A 22,098-nucleotide genomic window follows, 5' to 3' on the forward strand; every position below is an offset into this window, starting at 1 on the left:
ATAGTAATAATAATAAATAGATTTGTAATGTAGCCAGCTAACAAGCGGCGATAATGAATAGCTGACGTGGGCAGACACACTGCAACACCAGAAATGATACCCATTATATTATATGTACATTTTCCATTCACGCAGCGAATTCTAACAGCAAGAACAAATTCTAGCAGCATTCAGGCGAGTGGTGAATGTATCCGGTGTATAGAAGCAAAATGCAAAGTTCTGCACAGATTATTACCTGTTTCATGCAGCTTGCTTATTATCCTCTCCAGATTCAGCCGCTGGGCGGGTCAGGCAGGTGTGACCATGTGACATCCAAGGCAACGCTTCCCAGCATCCCTGCATTCCAGTAAATCTGTCTACATGAGGAGGCGGGGCTTGTAGTTCACAGTAAGCAGATGGGTAAGACCTTGAGCCTCAATCCAGTTCACTTTTTTCTCCTAAGTTTTTTCCTGGGAGATAGTTTTTCGTCTTCTGTGAATTGTATAAGGCCCAGCACAGTGAATTGGATAAGGCCCCTTGTATCTGATTAAGTAGCCAGACAGGAGGCATACCCGAGGTGACATGTGACATGATGAGATAGACATGGGTATGTACAGCGCCTAGCACACAAATAACTATGCTGTGTTCCTTTTTTTCTTTCTCTGCCTGCAAGAGTTAAACATCATGTATGTTAGTGGCAGCTCCTGTCTGAGTCAGGACTGGGTCAGACTACAAACATAAAAAATAGATTTAAATATATGAAATGAAACTGTGGAATATATTAAAAAGTCATTTTTAGGAGGAGGAGGATAGATACAATTGCTTATTTCATTCGTTTATTTTCACCTCGGGTGTCCTTTAAGCCTGTATAGATAGATGCTCAACTGCAAGCAAATAGAGCAACTCTGTAAGTAGCGCTTATAATGTATACCACAGCTTTGACAAGTTACCTTGTTTACTTGCGCTAGTCCAGTTCCTCGTTTTCTTTTATTAAAAAAGTCACTAAGTTGTTTTGTTTTTCATTCATCTAAAATGTATGCCCCAAGCAGTTTGTGGCAGTCTCCTCCCCTTCCTTCTATGCCCCACCCCAAATAATACTAATCCTCCACTCCCTCATGAGAAACTGAGTATTCATAGCGGTAGAGTCCATGACCTGTTCAGGGCGCAGCCAATCCCTGCCAACCCCCACTAGGGAAGGCATAGCTGCATCAGGAATGGCCACTAGCTATAATGACGAGGCCAACATCACCGTGGTTACCACAAGATCCGTCCCACTGCCAATAACAGTGGGGGAAGGAAGCAGCAGCTAAAAATCCTGTTTTAAAAATGTGGACACATACAATGAGTTGGCCCAGTTGAAGAAGTTAAGAGCAGGCTCTGTGGGCGTGGCTACGGCTGCTGAAGCATCGTCCTGCTGTTCAGAGTGAAAGGGGGTGGAGCAAGCCTGATGCTCTGCTATCTGTGCTGCAGGAAGTGACTGGATTAGGGGCTCTTGATCAAGTTTTCCTTGGCATGAGAGAAATCAAGGAAATTCTAGAGATAAACAAACAAACAAAAAAAAACAAGCTCTACACATGTCTGAGGAACATGTCTCTTGCCCGGCATAATAACTTGAATAAGCCGGAATCTGGTGACATCACAGAAGAAGGCGGAGTCTAATAAATAATCCACGATGCAATAAAGACAGACAAGTCAACAGTATCAACAATTTATTGCAATAAAAACAGCAGTAGAATATGATTTTGATATCTATTTTTCAAGTGCCTCTCTCCCCTCCCCCATACCCCTCTCCCACCCCTCCCCTTCCCCAATACAGTTACATATGTTAACCCCTTCGACGGCACAGGGGTGCCGCAAACACGTTTTAAGAGGTACAGTAACAAAAAAAATCGTTAGATATAAACGAACGGTCTGACCTGTCACACTGCGGTGCTAAAAACGGGAACCTCGCCATGCCTTTCTTTCTCTTCCCCTTCCTAAAAAGTACCGGAATCAGCCCTGCGATATCTCTCCCCTTTCCTTGTGGCGTTCCAAGATGGCAGCAGGCTGGAACTTCTGAGATAAGCTTATGCTACAGAATAAAAGCACCAGACCTTCGCTTGTCCTTGTTCCATCATCTGGGCCGCTGTCCAAGAGCTGTTTGTCAAAGAGAGGACCGGCGGTTTATGGTTTTTTTTTTTCTCCTCCCCTCAATCCTAAATCACCTCAACCGTATAATGCGCTTTTTTAGAGTTATAAAACACGGCTAGGAAATGTACAATTAATGGAGGCCGCAGCGTAGGACAGAAAGGAAGGGGGGAGGGGGGATTTCTAGGTTATAAAAAGAAAAGCATTCAATGTGTAAGTAGAGCCTAAGTGCAAACCCCTGTGGGCGATCCGAGGAGGATGTATGGAAGCGTATCGCCTTACTGAAGGGTTTTTCCGTCTGGGATTCCTCGACTTAAAGGGAAGCTGCACATCAACTGACCCCTAAAGTAAATTTGTCCTCCTCTTCTAAGAACAGGAGAAATCCGATATCGCCTTGCTTCATAGAGAGGGGTCAATTTATAGCCGTCATTCCAGACCATCTACTCTACAAGGTCTATACTTTTGCCTCTGCCCTCACTCCATACCATGAGGTTTGCCAACATTAGTGATGATCCTAATCAGCTAATTACGATTTTGCAAAATTTCGTGTACATTTCGTAATTACGCCCATACGTAATTACGATTCGTAAATCCAATTGATTTCGTTGAATTATTCATAATTTCAGGTAAATTTTTACGTAATTTTGTGCTGACTTTAGCGGTGGATAGCAAAACCCCCATAAAAAAAGAGTTTTTCAAAAAAGACCTTTTTGAGAAAATGGATTTTAAAAATGCAAAAGAAGAATGTTTTTTAAACTCAGAAGAATGAACCATTTTTCTTTTGCATTTTTAAGATTTTCTCAAAAACTACAAGGTCTTTTTGAAAAATTGTACCCACTATTCTCCTGAACATATGTAGCAATTTTGGTGGCAATAGCATGTATGGGTACTTTGCTATTAACCACTAAAGTCGGCACAAAATGTACGCACAATTACAAATGACTAAATTAATATATGATTTTTCCTGAAATTTCCATGCAAAATTACATCTATGCGAAATTTGTGCTCATCACTAGCCAATATCTGGCGCAGTGATTATTTTTATACTACGTTCACCGTAAAAGCTTACAGAGAAAGGTAAGTTTGCCGAAAATATGCTCTTTAAGGTATGGGTTTTCTGTTTACAGGAAATGGCTGCAGGGTTGACAAAGCGGTGGGCTCTGTCTAAGAAGCGATACAGTTGTAGTAGTTAGTCTACCAGAACGAGGTTGGAAATAAGGCTATTATTAAAAGCGGGACTTGATGCGGCCAATTAACACAGGCACAATGTAAAGAAAGTGGTTTACTCTCAATAACCGAATAATTTGGCTGGGTCGATAGAGAACCCCTTGCTCTGTTTCCTCATACAAACATCTTGTGCTTAAATGAACAACAAGAAGACATTTTACATATTAATTTCCTAGGCATTTTTGTGGAAGCCATTTTGGGAACAGAACCTTCAGCAGGGCCATTTTGATCTACTGCTTGTCTCTTAAAAGCTCTTTACAAATGTTTTGTTGCTGTTATCTATTTTGTTACACTATCACATTTGTTTCTTAGTTCTCGGTTAGTTTTCTCAGTTGGCCTCTTATTAAGGTAAAAGCAAGAAGCCATTTTTATTTTTTTCCAGCTGCCATACAGAAATCTTGTCAGTTCACCTCATAAGAGTGCAAAGATTAGCAGGCATATAACCCCTACTGATCTGAATCCACAGAACACACCACATAACAGCCATTTTGAAATCGCACGATCACCACATGGAAGCCATCTTCAGTGATTATATCATAACAACCAGTCCCATTTCAGCCTTCTTATGTCTGTCTACCTCAGGCTCCTTCTATCGCATTGAAACCTATACTCAGCTTATGTTAAACCCAACATATTTGAGCCATCTTGAGTTAGCTTACCTCAAACCAAAGATACTGTGAGTGACCTTGGACAAACCATTTTCAGTTATCTCTTAAGTGTGCAACACATACTGTAAGGTCTCTACCTTACCAATATTTTCCTAGGCCTGCTGGTAAAAGCAGAGATTGAAGCCACTTTAAGTCAAAGCTTTAACAAGGCCAGTGCCTAGCAGCCATTTTGAAATCTTACCACCATATTCTCAATCACAGATTAGCAGCCATTTTGAAATTCCACCGCCAACTTGAAACTCACCCTCATCGAACCCAACACACCACTGCCAATTGTCCCATCACAGACCTCAGACTGTACTATACAGCAGCCATTCTTTAATCTTGTTAATTGGCTTCACAGATTTCACTATAAAGTAGCCCTCTAACAGTCCTATATGAGCAGTCTCTAAACTAGGCCTCATTAAACCTGTCACTTTTTATCGGTTGTTGGAGTGCAACTCCAGACAGACTTGCTAGAGGTTGTAGAACACAATACTGTGGCCAATGCAGTAATTGCCAGAGGAACACGCTGCATGTCAACGCATAACAGATATTGCCCTGGGCTGTCTGAGACCAGCAGCAAACCAGACAAGAGGACCAGCAAATCAGAAGAGCCATACAACTCAAACACTTTCCCGGGCCTGCATGGCATCACACCTTTCTCAGTGGAGCAAAATAAAATCATTACCCGTGTGACATCCGCAAAAACCTGAGCCATGCAGTACAACACTCATCCAGCGCTATTTCAATTGTACCGTTCACCAGCAGCGGCCATCGTAATCACCAGAAAACTGATCATCATGAGGTGCTCTCTGCCTCACAGCTCAGCCTAACTACCTGGCAATGCATTGATGGCATCCATTTTAAATGTCTGCCACAAAATGGCTGCCGCCACAGCAAAGGATACAAGAGATTCCTACTACAGCCAGCACTGTGAGCTTCTTAATACAGCCATGTTAGCTTTATATTGATCTATTTCTCTTTTCCCCGACAGAATAAAAGTTGAACACGCCATCTAGACCGTTAAGGAAGAACGTAAACAGCGCAGGAAATTGACCGTAGCCCCCACCCCTCCCTGCCACCCCCCGGTAATATACACAGACACGCAACGCAACTCAGGAGGCTGGCAACGACCGCTGATGCAAAAAAAGAGCTGGAAAGAAAGGAACCTTCAGCTGAAGATCGAAGCAATTGCAAGAAAAATACTAGAAGGACTGGATAGACCACCACCCAGCAACTAGAAAACACGAGGGCTTTGTGTGAGATCTAAACCCACATCTGTGATCGCTTAGGCTGGCCTAGTTATGAAGGTTATGCTGCCTTACACACCAAGTCAATTTTGTTTCTCTGATCCCAGATACGAGTCTGAAATTTTACACATATCTTCATGCTTCCCATCTCAACACTGTGAAAGTTAACAAGTCCAGAACTATATGCAAACAGTCTGGGATAAAGTAAAAACTGGAACAGTTCTGGAACTGGTACAGTGAATCCAATAACCTCCTCTACGGACAATCACTGAGCTTCAACCATACAAACTCAAAAACCTTGGCAAGTATGTCAATTCCAGTTCCACAGGAACCAGAAATGTGCAGGGTCTAATTGGTAAATAGTGTGCAAACAAAATTCTCCTAATACTCTCATTAGCCCCACCCAGGAAGAGAAAGTTGGGGCTGACAAATCACTGGATCATCAACTGCTACAAACTTGGATTTACTCATGCCAACTTCTTTTTGGATGGGGCTAATTAACATTTTTTGGATAGTTTTTTTGTTTTGCTTTCAAAACAAATCAGATTTAGGAACTGCCAAGCATTTAACCGATAGTATGGCAAATTAGCCAGCTGCTGGTTAATTGATTGGTAGTTCCCAAATTTGTTTAGTGGAGAAAGTCACAGTGGCCACACTGTTATCGGGGAAGATCAAGGTGGTCAAACTTGTTATATGACCTCCGGCAGATGGACATGCCATGGGGGCCCCATCATTTTTTAGTTATACCTCTGATATGCAATTTTTTTAAGCAAAAGTACCTTTTCTAGCACCCAAGGCTGAGAATCCAGGTCATGCCTCTTTATTAATAGCAGTTTAAGAAGGTAGGACATGAAGGTAGTTTACATATTCATCAAGAGGTTACTCTACTATTACTAACAGCTTCAACACAACCCTCCGAACAGAAGATGGAGCTAAAAAACAAACTATTCCAGAACCGTATCATATCCAGAACTGTTACGGTTTTAACCTACGCCCCTATAAAGCTCTCCACTGACATCAGATCAAAGCTAGTGTCCACAAACTAGTATAACAAATCGGCTTTTCCACCTACACTTTTTCAGGATACTAAATGAGCTTAGTAGTCAGAGAGAAAATTACAGATATGCGTTGAAGAGTCAGGTGACAAAGATGGACTTTTAAGGATGCCAGTGTTGGACTCCAGTCACTAGTTCTGGTGGCAAGCATGTTTTTCTCTAATTGAGGGCCGCAGTAAAGCAAACCTATCAAAAAGGCCACCCTGTGTATGAAAGAATAGGGCACAGCTAAACTGGAGTCAGACAACATTTGCTTCATGCTTTGCACCCTAGTACCTGTCTTAGCTTACTTACTGAACCTTTCGTATCACTCTAACTGAAAACAATACATTGTATTTGTCTGAAAAATCCAATGATTACAAATAACAAACAAAAAAACCTCTTAATAACCCTCAGATTTGATTCCTGTTCCATGATGGAGGCCAGGAAGAAAAAACCCTTTCTTGCATTCAAGGCAAGAAAGACAGACGTTTGACTCAACTACTAACGTGATTTGGTAATCCTTACCTATGCCCTATTGGTCTATGTGAATTAAAAAAAAATAATTTTAAACACTTTCTGGAAATCTTTAAGGCAAAACATAGCTAAGCCTCCCAGAAGAGCCAATCAGAAGACACCTTTCTGCGACTATGGCTATGAACAGTGAATTCCAATTAGTTTCTCACCCCATACTGCCTATCCCAGACCCTCTCTGGTAGCAGGTATGATTATTTTTTTTTTTTTTAAATACTGTTGGAAAATAAAGTTGATGTTTCCCAGAATGCATTGCAAGGCATGTCACGTAAACATTTGCCTACAAGCACTGAACCTTTTTAGTGCTGGGTGAATGGACCTGTATAGGAAGCCACAGAGCAAGTTTCTATTGAACGTTTGGCACTCATTGTGGAAAGAATTCGCTAACCTTGCCGTTCACCATGTTTCCGTAACCCCTACAGTTCCAAAGTGGAGAGTGTTCCCGCCCCAAGTCGGCTGAATCGCCAACGGTAGCGAGATAAACGGAGAGTTCCCAATGAAAAATCTTGCGCTCGCAAAAGAGGATTCCGCTAGACCTCTTCCGTGACGCAAACGTTGTCTACGGCTCTAACAGCATCTTCAGCTTTTTTCCATTCCTATCCACGTCAAAGGAAACAGCTAAAGAAGCATATAGTTCACACACACACACAAAATAAAGAGTAAAAACAAAAACAGTGAAAAAATAGTTATAGCAAAACACAAAATTCCCTGCCACAGGAAAAAAAAAACAAAAACAAACTGAAATCAAAAATACAACAAATTCATCTTTTTAAAAAAATACAAATCATAAACTCTTTCTCCTTAAAGTCCCTTAAAAGTTTTTGTCTTTTATATCTTTTAAATAACAAAACAAATATAGGAGGAACACGCGATAACGCACGGCTAAAAATCGTTTCCATTCGTCAAAGAGAATGTTACATGTCAAAACAGTTCTTGCATGCAAAGGTGCACAGTTTCCCACATATATATCTATATATATATGTATATTTTTTGCAAGGTTAAATCATGTAAACAGTATATGAGGCAGAGCAGGAGGAAGCAATCGCTCTGTCGGAATTTTTTTTTTTTTTATATATGTTCACCGAAAGATAGAAAGAAAAATATCCTCTCCCGAAAGTAGATCTGTCGCCGTTTTTGAAAGCTGAACTTTGGATTCAGACTTTCGTCGGGAAACTTTTTGGGCATCAGAAGTTATGGCGAATGGGTTGGCCAACTGTGGCCAAGAGAACGACTCAGAGAGCAAGCAACAGATATACCTCTATGTACAGGTGAGCGAAACGACTCATTCCCTCCGATATCGGCACAGATGGCCTCCTATCCGCTCATCGGAGAACTCTTGTCATTCCGTCATCTCTACCCGTAGCTATGATGGCGAAACGCAACCAAATCTACCTGAACTTCGACCACATTCGCCTGATTAGCGGCAAATTTATGTGTCATGGTCGGGATGCGAATCGCTCACCTCTAATTTAAGCAGCATTCAACAATTATCACTGTTCATAAAAAGGGTCGTGCTGTATAATACGGTGATTAGGAAGATCCCCAACAATATGAACTATCAGAAGGCAGGCTGTAACATCACATTTAAAGCAATTTTTTTTTTAAAATAAAGTTTCACAGAACTGTAGGCAAAAGTTTCAACAGTGTAGCTTTGAAATCATACCTTAAAGATTTACGGTACAAGCTAGGGAAGGTCATTGGCTAGTCCAACACAAGAGGCTTTCTACTTAGCTCTAAGCGTATTTCCGACCTGGGAGTCAAACTCATGACCTCATGCTTCACAGGCAGAGGCAGTTCCAGTGGACCTTCTCACCCATTTACCATGCGCTACCATATGTTGATATTACCAGTCAGTTTGGTGTAGCCAGCTAATGCCCAACTTTAGCCACATTTTGGACTATCCCAGTAAAAGTTTCAGCTTCAAAATAAAAGATTTATTTCATGGCAATGTACAGGAACCTAATTGTTGAAACTTTTACATACAGATTTATGATTTAATTGTCCTTCTGTGGGTATATAGAGATGTCATATACTTCGTACTAATTAACCGAACTTGTATTCTCCAACTCGGGAGATTTAATATAAACTGGAAGACCTCAGGTTACATAAACCTACTTTTAAATTTGCTTAGTTGTGCAAAATTAGGAGAAAAAAATATTTATAAGCAAAAAAAATTTAGCACCCACCAACCCATTTATAAATTTGAACAAAAAAAATAAAATAATGTTTTTTGTTTGTTTTTCCCCTCGTTAATTACAAAAGTGCACAAGTACAGCTGCCACAAGGAAGGCTCTTACTGAAAGGGTCAGATCAGAAGTAAAGAAAAGGATAGCTATATATGAAATTAACCTCAGGAAGATCTTGACGTTGGGAATTTTCTCAAGGTATCATGCAGCACGACCAAGTACCAGCTGGTGACCCCAAAGTCTTCAAGCACTGACAGAGAAACCAAAAGATGGGTTCATCCAAAATCAAAAATGGGTACATCTGTTGGTAAAGCATTACCTTGCAATGTACCACCTTCAGACAAGGCCCCTTCAGTTTGTTACACCAGGCAAAAAAATATTTGCGCAGTCCGGCAATGGCAGGGTCCTGGCTCGGTATCTGTGTTGGCAATCCTTTTCCGACTTAAGAGTAAAAGTAGACGTTTTGCCCCCAAAGTCATCCCCACAGCAGGTTAAACACTTTTAATACCCCGTAAGTCATTTTAATTTGATTTCCCCAGGCAAAGAAAATATTAATAATAATTAGCTGCAAATAGATAAATCAGTTTCCCCCAAGTATGGTGATTGGGTGGGCTGGAGGTCGATGACCTCCTAAAACATGACCCCAGTTGCTCCCATAAGTTTGGTTTCCTTCCAACGGATCTTCAGTCTGCTTCCTTGCTCCGCCTCCACTCTCCCAAATGACATGTCCCAGAAGCCCCCAAGGGTTGTGTGGTTGGACGTAGTGGTTAATGTGAGCTGTGAGTTTACCGATGGCAGATAAAGATCCTTGCTTGTTAGATGTCTTGGTCGTTTGATGTTCTGTGGAGATCCGGGAAGCGTTTAGACAGCAGGAGGAGATTTTTCGGCCATAAGAACTGCCTCGATCCGTTCGTCTTCTATTACCACTAGGACAAAATGTATAGTATTAGGGATCGGTACCTGAACCTAACATCAATGTAGCATCATTCTTAGCTCTGACTGTTGCTCCTAGCCAAGACATTGTTTGTTCCACCACACTGCCCACACCTACAGACCTTTCACAGGTCCATGAGGGTATCTCAGTCTGTCCTGCAGAGTAGTGTTGGAGTTGGGTTTCTGCATTCGGAAACCCAAACACCCGCATTTAAGCACCAAAGCTGTGGAGCATAACATGGGGAGGTCACTTCCGATGGTTCCTCCTTTCGGTGTGGAAGGAGGGAGCGACAGACTTACGTGAAGCACGATGTGGACTCCACTCTCTCCACTAGCTTGGATGCTGAAGTGCAGTGTATGGTGTAATTGAAGCTTCCGAACTAAGAAACCCGGATTTGAACACCAACACTACTGCAGAGCCCATACAGGCTTATCCTCCTAGACCTCCCTTCCCAAAGCCTCATACTCATGACAGAGGGTTCCTGGCTGAGGCAACCAGTTGTTGCCATCTCTGCCAGATCATCTAGGCCAAGGCTGTCCAACTTCAGTCCCGGAGGGACATATCCATGCCAGTATTTAGGATGGACCAAGAAAAGTAGAAATGTGTTCTACTTGATGAACCACATCTTCAGTCCCATCAATTAATTTGAGCTGTGCCAAAAATGTGCGAGGACCTCGGCCCTTGAGGACTGAAGTTGGACAGCCCTGATCTAGACTAAACACATTGTCCTACTCCTTACTCCACCCTCTGGAAGCAGCTCTGTCATGCCCAGGACGTCCCTCCTCCATTACAACAGAACATGGCGCAACGCTGTAACTTAGCGATGCATTTATAGAGCGCTTGGCTCGGAATTGTCATCTGAAAGGTTGAGTCCTGATGCCTGCAGGTGATTTTCTTCACGTGTATGTATGGACCATTATTACTAAATTCAACCCCCCACCCCACTGCTCCCTCAACATCTTCGTGTCATCTAACCTGGACCTCTTATATTTCAACCCCTTCTTGGTGGCGTTTTCTCTAAACTCCACCCAACGTTGACCCTTGTCAGATGTCCATCCTTAAATGCTCCCTTACACCTTAACCCCTTCCTGACTAACACCTAACCTCAACCTTGAAACTAAAAACTCAAGCCAACTTTCCCCTAACTCTCGTTTTGCAATTTCTAACCTAAACTAACTGCTGTTCACCCTTCGGTTTCAGCTTCAATACTCAGCTCTCAATCCTTCCTCCCATTCACAGAAACCTTCCCATCTCCTGTGCTGGACCTTCATCAATCCCTCCTCCCCCAGGCCACAAAAGCCAGTGCCCAATAGGGATGGCCAGTGAGATGCAAATCATTGAGAGTTGATACAGGATTATGCAAATGTTGTATGAAAATTCAATGAAGTGCCAGCAGATTCTATATCAAATAGGAAGTACACTTGTAACATATACCGTACCTATTAAAAAAACATTTGCCCTTCAAAAGTTCAAGAGTTTGTTTATGAAGGTGAGCACAGTAGGGGCTGTAAAATCACCTTCTGGAAGTGCTTTTAAACCTCAATCAAATGTGAAGCGAACAACGACAAAAAATTAGATACTTACCTATGGAGAAGGAAGGCTCTGAATATCATAGAGCCTTTTTGGTCCATCCTTAGGTTTCCTCGCTCCAGCTCCTTCCCCGGTGAAGTTTAGCGACCAGATTCTTCAGCCTTTGAAGGGCAGAGGTATTTGACCTTGCTGGTCGATGAACATCATTGGGGGGGGGGGCGCTGGTATGACGGGATGGATTGAGGAACAGGAAAGCTCTATGGTATTGGTATCCAGATCCTTCCCTTCACATAGGTAAATAGCTAATTTTTTGTTTGTTTCAGGTTCACTTTAAAGGATACCCGAGGTGACATGTGACATGATGAGATAGACATGGGTATGTACAGTGCCAAGCACACAAATAACTATGCTTTGTTTCTTTTTTTCTTTCTTTGCCTGAAAGAGTTAAATATCAGGTATGCAAGTGGCTGACTGTCCTGACGCAGACAGGAAGTGACTACAGTGTCACCCTCACTGATAAGAAATTCCCCTTTTTATCTCTTTCTTGCTCTCAGAAGCCATTTTCTGCTAGGAAAGTGTTTTATGGCTGGAATTTCTTATCAGTGAGGGTAACACTGTAGTCACTTCCTGTCTGAGTCAGGACTGAGTCAGCCACTTACTTACCTGATATTTAACTCTTAAATCCTTTAAGCTAGGACACACAAACTTTTCAGGGGCGGATAAAAAAAAGATAAAAAAAAGGTTGTTTTAAGTTTCTATTGAATCACACAGACCGTCCAAACTTGTCCAACCTTACAGGGCTGAGTTCTCACTGGCGTTAAAGAGCGGAGCTTCCCTTTCCTTCCCATCACCAAATTAAGGAAATTTGTGTGGATGGAGCTGCACAAAATTTGAAGATAGTGTTTTTTCTATTGACGTCTAAAAGTTCAAAAGAGGTATTGTCTTACGTCTCCAGAAGAGAGGATCAGAGGCATCACATTGCTACAAGGCACTGTGTATTGACCCGAGGAAGCGAGCTAGTACCCGTGAAATGTGTTGTCTATCTGTGTTTTGCATAAATATTTTCTAGTTGAACTGTCCTATCTTTCGGAGAGGTATGTGAATACCTCTTTTGAACTTTTAGACGTTAATAGAAAAAAACACTATTTTCAAATTTTAGGTGCCACCATCCCCACAAATTTCCAGTCAGACCTCCTTTGGAGGTAATAGTTTTTTTTCCCCCCAAATCTACAAATTTCGGAGAGCGACCATCCAGCATCCGACAGGACCTGGAAAGACGAGCGGAGACGGTTAATTCCCTGTAAGCCTATATGGTGGTTGCAGGAACTGCACCCCACCTTGGTGAGTATAAACATATATACTTATATTACCCCATTACTTAATGCTACTGCACCATTGGGCTCCTGGCCTCTCTCTGCTAATCACCTAGGTGTTCCGGAGTACAAGCTTACTACCGGAAACACTGAAACCTTTCCAAATTAAAGATATAAAGTTCAATGTCGACATTCACGGTGATGAGCGAGAATGATGTCTGTTCGCCGTCACATTTGGTGGATGCCACATGCAACATCTTTTGGCTGTTTCTAGGGGCGTTCCCTCAGGCAACACTAGAATTTCCTGTAATGGGAAAATAGAAAATACCACACAAAACTGACTTTGTGGTTAAACATGCGGTAACGATGATATAGAGTCCATTTCTTTTTTTTGTTTCCAATGCTCCCTCATTGCTAGTGTGAACCCAGCTTAAAGGTGACCATACAAGGATCTACATTTGACTGTATCACTACTGACTCCAACATATCTTACCAATAAACTTCTATTTCAGACAGATTATCATTCGGAAAGGCAAATAGGGCATGGTGGTAACATTTCTTGGTGTGGACAGGAAGGACCAGTAGGGGATCGATAGCCATAGAACATCAGTTAAGTTTTAGGGCATATTCACAATGGAACGTTGCGTTGTAATGCGACGTTAAAGTCGCAACGCAGCATTACAACGCAAAAAAAGGTGGTAGCGCACATTAACAATGCGTTACCATGGCATACAGTAGATACAGTGGAGCATACAGTCAATGAAAAGTATGCCTCTCTGTATCTGTTCACGTCTGCGTTTAGAGAGTTACCATGACGCAACATTTACAACGCGACGTTTATGTCGCACTGTGAATGTTGTATAGGCTTAACATTACAGTGCGTTATCCTGCGTTATAATTACTTTATAACGCCAGACAATAACGTCCCACTGTGAATGCGACCTTACTGAAATTTGAAGTTGGAAAGATTGGACATTAATGGATTGTTTGTTTTGCTATCGTCCTGTATATGGCTAACTTTAATCAGAGTCAGATTAGACAAGCTGTCCTCCGAATGTAAGACACATAATATTGGCCAGGTGGAGAACTGACCTCAGGCTGATCTTTATTCCACTTTGACCTCTGGTCCTCCACGTGAAGGACAAGTGGCCAGCTGACCTGCAGTCGGATCTAACAAAAGGCAGAGTTGGACATTTGGCTCTAAATATAGACTAAATGCTTGCAAAGACCAAAATAAATTTGAGGAGGACAGATGACCTCTCGAGATGTATGAATGGAGTAGTTGTCCTCAAAACAGGTGTGAACATTTTGTTCTGTAAAAATCCTCAAAACAGCTGACCTCCAGATGGACCAGGAAAAGTGGCTACTTATCCTTTAGCAGGCGCTAACATCGGAGTACGACACAAAAGATGACCTCTAGGTGGAATATTACGGGAGAGAGGTGGACAGCTGACTTGTAGGCCTCCACATGTCACTAGCTATGGATGATAACACTGTACCAGCCACGGTGCCTGAGTCATACGTGACATAACAGATGCTACGCTTCGAAGCAGCGGAGTGAAAGCTGTAAGGGCGATGTTGGCACAGAAGTCCCTCAAGCTGTGAGCACGTTCCTGCCAGTGCCTCGGCTCGCCATATGACTGACATTCGTGGCATGAACCCAGGTCACGTTGAGAAGCAGACAAACCAAATAGTCGCTTCAGTACATGACTACATGCCTTCTGTCTGAAGGTACGAGGCAATGGCATTATGTGGATTCGTGTGCCCAGTTTGAGGGTACAAACAGAATCAAGGCTAACTATCAAATTCTGGGGTGCTGACAAAATATTGCATTTGGGAGCGAAGGCAGTGAGAACTATGAGGAAGTCCAAGCTAAATTTCAGGGTTCAAAATTATGGAAATCATATAGACTAAATCTGGCTGTGCAAGCAGACAAAATTATGAAAAATGTACCGGCTGAATTAAGAGGTTCTGGAAGATCTAATATCTACAGAGACCTTGGTTCACTTTGGTTGGACACGTTTTTTTTGCTGTTGGTTGGAACAGACAGTCAGAGAATATGGGCGCACCGAGACTCAGAGTGGGGTACAAGCAGCTAGAATTATGGGGATACACAGACTGAGTTTGGGGGAGCAGACAGAGAGAATTAAGATGGAAGGTAGAATTGAGAGGAAACACAAAATTGGGGGTTGTTTGCACACAAAATTAAGGGGCCACACATGTTAAATGTGGGGTATGGACAATAAGAATTCTGGGAGACAAAAATAAAAATTGAGGGTTCCTTTTGGGGTACAAGTAGACAGAATTAACAGGCCTGTGGTGCATGCAGACACATTTTGGGGGAACACAGAGTTTTTTGGCTGAGGGGTACAGGCAGACAGACTTAGGGGTCACTCACAGACTTAGGGAACGTACATGGACGGAACTATAAGGGCACACAGGCCTGCAGAACTCCGGAGTAAACAAACCCGCTCACCTCTCTTGCTGCGTCCAATCTGGCCTAGTTTGGGGGGTCTCTTGCTACCCCCCTGGCCAGAGCTGCCATAAAAGTTGCCAGTGTCCTGAAGGCGGCAGGTGAGGGGGATCTGGCCATCCCCCCCTCCATCGGCATAGTGCCCCCGCTGCTCGGCCTCATTGAAGGGCAGCACTTCGGACATGCTGACACCGATCACAGCCCACTCCGGAGGACGCTGATCACTCTCCACGGAGACCCCGATCACATCGTCCGGCTGGGGGAGCGGGGAGACCTGCAGGAAACAGAGCCACAGTTAGGAGAGAAGGATACTTGCAGCAGGACAACCACAGTAGTTATGGAAATAACATGAAGTCCATTAGTGTGAGAGGAGATTGATAGTTAGTTTGTATCCCAGTAAGAAAGTGAGGGTGGTACTTTCCCTAGTAAGAGGGGGCGAGTGGTACTTTCTCTAGTAAGAGGGGGCAGGTGAAATTATCGCTAGTAAAAGGGGTAGGTGGTACTTTCCCAAGTTAGAGGGGGGCTATTGTATTTTCCCTAGTAAGAGGAGGGATGTGGCACTGTCCTAGTCAGGGGGTCAGATGGTGTTTCTTCTAGTGAGAGGGGGCAGGTGGTACTGTACTACTGTAAGGCAGAGACTAGGGCATCTAGTTCTGAGGCAGGGGCTAAGACATTGAGTGAGAAGAGCACGTAGAGTATCTAGTGAGGAGGCAGGAGTTGGGGTATCTAGTGAGAGGAGTAGGAGGTAGGGTATGTAGTGAGAGGGATATCAGGTAGGGTATCTAGTGGGAGGAGTAGGAGGTAGGGTATCTAGTGGGAGGAGTAGGAGGTAGGGTATGTAGTGAGAGGAGTAGGAGGTAGGATATGTAGTGAGAGGGATAGGAGGTAGGGTATCTAGTGGGAGGAGTAGGAGGTAGGGTATGTAGTGAGAGGGGTAGGAGGTAGGGTATCTGGTGGGAGGAGTAGGAGGTAGGGTATCTAGTGGGGAGGAGTAGGAGGTAGGGTATCTAGTGAGAGGAGTAGGAGCTAGGGTATCTAGTGGGAAGAGTAGGAGGTAGGGTATGTAGTGAGAGGAGTAGGAGGTAGGGTATGTAGTGAGAGGAGTAGGAGGTAGGGTATCTAGTGAGAGGATAAGAGGTAGGGTATCAGGTGAGAGGAGTAGGAGGTAGGGTATCTAGTGGGAGGAGTAGGAGGTAGGGTATGTAGTGAGAGGGATAGGAGGTAGGGTATGTAGTGAGAGGGATAGGAGGTAGGGTATGTAGTGGGAGGAATAGGAGGTAGGGTATGTAGTGAGAGGAGTAGGAGGTAGGGTATCTAATGAGAGGAGTAGTAGGGTAGGGTATGTAGTGAGAGGAGTAGGAGGTAGGGTATCTAGTGAGAGGATAAGAGGTAGGTTATCTGGTGAGAAGAGTAGGAGGTAGGGTATCTAGTGAGAGGAGTAGGAGGTAGGGTATCTAGTGAGAGGAGTAGGAGGGTAGGGTATGTAGTCAGAGGAGTAGGAGGTAGGGTATCTAGTGAGAGGATAAGAGGTAGGGTATCTGGTGAGAAGAGTAGGAGGTAGGTTATCTGGTGAGAGGGGTAGGAGGCAGGGTATCTAGTGAGAGGAGTAGGAGGTAGGGTATCTAGTGAGAGGAGTAGGAGGGTAGGGTATGTAGTGAGAGGAGTAGGAGGTAGGGTATCTAGTGAGAGGATAAGAGGTAGGGTATCTGGTGAGAAAAGTAGGAGGTAGGGTATCTGGTGAGAGGAGTAGGAGAAAGGGTATGTAGTGAGAGGGATAGGAGGTAGGGTATCTAGTGGGAGGAGTAGGAGGTAGGGTATGTAGTGAGAGGGGTAGGAGGCAGGGTATCTAGTGAGAGGAGTAGGCGGTAGGGTATCTAGTGAGAGAAGTAGGAGGTAGGGTATGTAGTGAGAGGAGTAGGAGGTAGGGTATCTAGTGGGAGGAGTAGGAGGTAGGGTATCTAGTGAGAGGAGTAGGAGGTAGGGTATCTAGTGAGAGGAGTAGGAGGTAGGGTATCTAGTGAGAGGAGTAGGAGCTAGGGTATCTAGTGGGAGGAGTAGGAAGTAGGGTATCTAGTCAGAGGAGTAGGAGGTAGGTATCTAGTGGGAGGAGTAGGAGGTAGGGTATGTAGTGGGAGGAGTAGGAGGCAGGCTATCTAGTTAGAGGAGTAGGAGCTAGGGTATCTAGTGGGAGGAGTAGGAGGCAGGGTATCTAGTCAGAGTAGGAAGTAGGGTATCTAGTGAGAGGAGTAGGAGGTAGGGTATCTAGTGAGAGGAGTAGGAGGTAGGTATCTAGTGAGAGGAGTAGGAGGTAGGATATCTAGTCAGAGGAGTAGGAAGAAGGGTATCTAGTGAGAAGAGTAGGAGGTAGGTTATGTAGTGATAGGAGTAGGAGGTAGGGTATGTAGTGGGAGGAGTAGGAGGCAGGGTATCTAGTGAGAGGAGTAGGAGCTAGGGTATCTAGTGGGAGGAGTAGGAGGTAGGGTATCTAGTCAGAGGAGTAGGAGGTAGGGTATCTAGTCAGAGGAGTAGGAAATAGGGTATCTAGTGAGAGGAGTAGGAGCTAGGGTATCTAGTGGGAGGAGTAGGAGGTAGGGTATCTAGTCAGAGGAGTAGGAGGTAGGTATCTAGTGAGAGGAGTAGGAGGTAGGGTATCTAGTCAGAGGAGTAGGAAGTAGGGTATCTAGTGAGAGGAGTAGGAGGTAGGGTATGTAGTGGGAGGAGTAGGAGGCAGGGTATCTAGTGAGAGGAGTAGGAGCTAGGGTATCTAGTGGGAGGAGTAGGAGGCAGGGTATCTAGTCAGAGGAGTAGGAAGTAGGGTATCTAGTGAGAAGAGAAGGAGGTAGGGTATGTAGTTATAGGAGTAGGAGGTAGGGTATCTAGTGAGAGGAGTAGGAGGTAGGTATCTAGTGAGAGGAGTAGGAGGTAGGGTATCTAGTCAGAGGAGTAGGAAGTAGGGTATCTAGTGAGAGGAGTAGGAGGTAGGTATTGAGGAGGCTGGTGGTGAAGTAGTTAGTGAATTGAGTAGGACATAGGGTATGTAGTGAGGAGGATAGTACATTTGGGTATCTAGTGATATATCGAGTAAGATTACTTAGTGCAATGAGGCCAGGTTATTTACTGTGTGGGAAGCATTTTGTAAAAAATGAAAAGAAGTAGATGAAATATTTAAAGGGGTAGGGAGACATAATGTAGGTTATTTAGTGAGAGGAGCATAAGACAGTTTAACTAGTGAGTGAGGGTTAGTATTGAGATTTTATAATAAAGTGGTAAAAAGGTAGGTTAGAAAGTGGTTAGAAGGTAGGTTAACCCATAAGAAGGAGGGTGAGGGGGCAGGATGAGGGTTACATAGTTAGGAGGTAGGTTACCCAGTAAGAGGGGGTAGGATGACAGTTACGTAGTTAGGAGGTAGGTTAACCAGTAATGTGGGGTAGGATGAAGGCTACATGGGTAGTAGGTAGGTTAACCAGTAAGAGGGGGTAGAATGAGGGTTACATAGTTAGGAGGTAGGGTAACCAGTAATAGGCGGAAGGATGAGGGTTACATAGTTAGCAGGTAAGTTAACCAGTAATAAGGGGAAGGATGAGGGTTACATAGTTAGGAGGTAAGTTAACCAGTAATAGGGGGAAGGATGAGGGTACATAGTTAGGAGGTAGGTTAACCAGTAGTAGGAGGAAGGATGACAGTTGCGTAGTTAGGAGGTAGGTTAACTAGTAATGTGGGGTAGGATGAGGGTTACATGGGTAGTAGGTAAGTTACCCAGTAAGAGGTGGTAGGATGAGGGTTACATAATTAGGAGGTAGGTTAACCAGTAATATAGGGAAGGTAGATGCTTACATAGTTAGGAGGTAGGTTAATCAATAACCAGCAATAAGGGGTAGGGTGAGGGATACATAGTTAAGAGGTAGGTTATCCAGTAATGGGGGGTGGAATGATGGTTACATAGTTAGAAGGTAGGTTAACCAGTAATAGGAAGGATGATGGTTAAGTAGTTAGGAGGTAGGTTACCCAGTAATGGGGGGTAGGAAGAGGGTTACATAGTTAAGAGGTAGGTTACCCAGTAATAGGAAGAAGGATGAAGGTTACAAAGTTAGGAGGTAGGTTATCCAGTAATCGGGGGTAGGTTGAGGGTTACATAGTTAGGAGGTAGGTTACCTAGTAAGAGGGTAGGATGAGGGTTATATAGTGAGAGAAGGCAGAAGGTAGGTTACCTAGTAAGAGAAGGTAGGATGAGGGTTATATAGTGAGAGAAGGCAGAAGGTAGGTTACCTAGTAAGAGAGGGTAGGATGAGGGTTACGTAGTGAGAAAAGGGAGAAGGTAGGTTACCTAATAAGAGAGGGTAGGATGAGGGTTACGTAGTGAGAGAAGGCAGAAGGTAGGTTACCTAGTAAGAGAGGGTAGGATGAGGGTTACGTAGTGAGAGAAGGGAGAAGGTAGGTTACCTAGTAAGAGAGGGTAGGATGAGGGTTATATAGTGAGAGAAGGCAGAAGGTAGGTTACCTAGTAAGAGAGGGTAGGATGAGGGTTACGTAGTGAGAGAAGGGAGAAGGTAGGTTACCTAGTAAGAGAGGGTAGGATGAGGGTTATATAGTGAGAGAAGGCAGAAGGTAGGTTACCTAGTAAGAGAGGGTAGGATGAGGGTTACGTAGTGAGAGAAGGGAGAAGGTAGGTTAAACAGTAGAGATGGGTAGGATGTTGGTTACGTAGTGAGAGAAGGGAGAAGGTAGGTTAAACAGTAGAGATGGGTAGGATGTTGGTTACATAATGAGAGACGGTAGAGGATAGGTTATCTAGCAAGAGAGGGTAGGATATAGGTTACACAGGAGGTAGGTTACCTTGTGAAGGGGCAGAAGACGGGTCACCTAGTAGGAGGTGCCAGGCTATCGTCGCTGGGTATCCAATTCAGCTCCAGAGGAGGGGGTGTAAACACAACGCCTGCGAGGGGGGAGCGGATTAGGGCAACAGAGCCAAGACCCTATAGAATAAAAGGCTCAAGCAGCGGAGGGGGGGTCTTCTTGGTGAGGAAAGGACCTGTTGAAGGTGAAGTGGGGGTCCCTGTGGCTGCAGAAGAGGGAAGGAGGGAAGCACCTACCTCCTGGCACTGGATGCGTAGAGCAGACACAAGCAGATAGCACGGCTATGTGATAAACAGGTATTGAGATCAGACAGGATGATGACGGATATTGGATGGGGGGGCGGCAGGAGGAGGAGGAGGAGGAGGGGGGGGGGGTACCAGTCAGGAATAAAGGGGGAGGGGGGAGTGAAATTTGGGTAATGATCATCAGCAGTAGAAGCAATAGAACCTACCAGAGGCAGAGAGAGATGCAGATGCAGACAGATCCTGCTGGAGGGAGAGTGGAGTCATGCAGGAGAGGGAGGTGGAGTGACTGAGAGGAGGGAGACTGAGATCTGGGGGAGAGAGAAAAGGACGGATCTCACACACACACACAGGGGGGATTCTGCCATTTACATATTCCTACAACATCATCGCTGCTCAGAGGGGGGGGGGGGGGGGGTGACAGACCACCTACTGCAGCCCTGCTGACCACTCTGACAACTGAGGGGATCATTCTAACTCGCCTCCTGTCTCTACAAAGGATGCCCCCCTTTTTTTCACCGCAATCCCTCATCTGCCCCCCCCCCCCCCCCAAAAAAAAAAAACATTGACGTCACCGCTGGTCTCCGTATCACTATCCTGGACAAACTGATGATGTCATAACTAATCAATAAAATAATAACAATAATAAAATACTTCCTATATGGGGGAGGGGGGTGGCTGGATTTCTAGTGATAACGGTTGTATTCAGATAACATTATGGCGTACTACGCATCGGCTGTGGGGGTCTGTGGAATATATATATATATATATATATATATATATATATATATATATATATATATATATATATGATTTCTCATATGCAGTTATATTCCTGTAACATAAAACATCCTTTACAGGCTGTTCAATGTCAAATAGAATAACCATATATATATAAATATATATATATCATGATACACATTAAAAAAACGGTTGATTTCTAAAAATAAAGCGATAAAAGGAAACGACGACAACATTCGCTCAGGAACACCATACAGGCTGCTGATGTAAGAACAGCAATAATGATATTAAATTGTGGTAATCAGAAAAGGGTTAAAGGAGAACTGTAGTGAGAGGGATATGGAAGCTGCCATATTTATTTCCTGTTAAACAATACCAGGTGCCTGGCTGTCCTGCTGGTCCATTTGGCTGCAGTAGTGTCTGAATAACCCCAGAAACAAGCATGCAGCTAATCTTGTCATATCTGATAGTAATGTTAGAAAAACCTGATCTGCTGCATGCTTGTTCAGGGTCTATGGCTAAAAGTATTAGAGGCAGAGAGGATCAGCAGGATAGCCAGGCAACTGGTATTGCTTAAAAGGAAATAAATCTGGCAGCCTCCATATACCTTTCGCTTCAGTTGTCCTTTAAGATTGAATGTGGCCCCAGGCAAGATAGCTCTTTTTGGCCACAGCTGATGATTGTCACCTGGCTGTTTTTTAGTAAGATTTGGTGGGGGTAGAATCCACTGGCCCCTAGACTCTCTGCAGGCCCTAGGCAACTGCCTAGAATTGCCTTGTGGATGATCCGGCCCTGCTGGTAATCACACAAATCGTATAAAGGCCGGTTTCTAAATATGCTTAAAAAAAAAAACGTACAAAAAATAAGCGCAACATAAGAAAAGGGAGATTGTAGAACTACAAGTCCCAGCCATAGGCTATACATGGCTGTTGTTCTTTAACCCGATGATATTTTATGCCATCTGGGCAAAGACAGAAGAATGGCTAATAGCACTTTCCTGTGGCAGCACTGAAGTCCTGGGGTC

The 22,098-nt window shown here is 43.9% G+C and overlaps 1 protein-coding gene across 4 annotated transcripts; it reads right to left on the reverse strand.

Annotated features, from left to right (window-relative positions):
* Window positions 1–1,782: 1,782 nt before the first annotated feature.
* Window positions 1,783–20,649, reverse strand: CAMK2N1 (calcium/calmodulin dependent protein kinase II inhibitor 1). Of its 4 annotated transcripts, none has more exons than XM_068241762.1 (3): window positions 20,543–20,649; window positions 15,241–15,511; window positions 1,783–9,913 (listed from the first exon to the last, which is right to left on the reverse strand). In XM_068241762.1, exons 2-3 carry the CDS (start codon window positions 15,419–15,421, stop codon window positions 9,849–9,851), a joined length of 246 nt encoding a protein of 81 aa, XP_068097863.1. In that variant the 5' UTR covers window positions 15,422–15,511; window positions 20,543–20,649; the 3' UTR covers window positions 1,783–9,848. The 4 variants fall into 4 exon arrangements, 3 of the variants coding, with proteins under 3 accessions (XP_068097863.1, XP_068097865.1, XP_068097864.1); XM_068241764.1 differs by lacking the exon at window positions 20,543–20,649 and adding an exon at window positions 20,328–20,411; XM_068241763.1 differs by lacking the exon at window positions 20,543–20,649 and adding an exon at window positions 20,071–20,289.
* Between the last annotated feature and the right edge of the window lie 1,449 nt (window positions 20,650–22,098).

Source organism: Hyperolius riggenbachi, chromosome 6, assembly GCF_040937935.1.
Source record: "Hyperolius riggenbachi isolate aHypRig1 chromosome 6, aHypRig1.pri, whole genome shotgun sequence".
NCBI classification, from domain to species: Eukaryota; Metazoa; Chordata; class Amphibia; order Anura; family Hyperoliidae; genus Hyperolius; species Hyperolius riggenbachi.

Excerpts from the sequence above, each read along its gene's own strand:
- CAMK2N1 (XM_068241762.1), bottom strand. The coding sequence starts at position 15,421 with ATGTCCGAAGTGCTGCCCTTCAATGAGGCCGAGCAGCGGGGGCACTAT. Across the intron at positions 9,914-15,240 it reads GATTGGACGCAGCAAGAGAG|TGGTAATAGAAGACGAACGG; the intron begins GTGAGCGGGTTT and ends ATTTTGTCCTAG.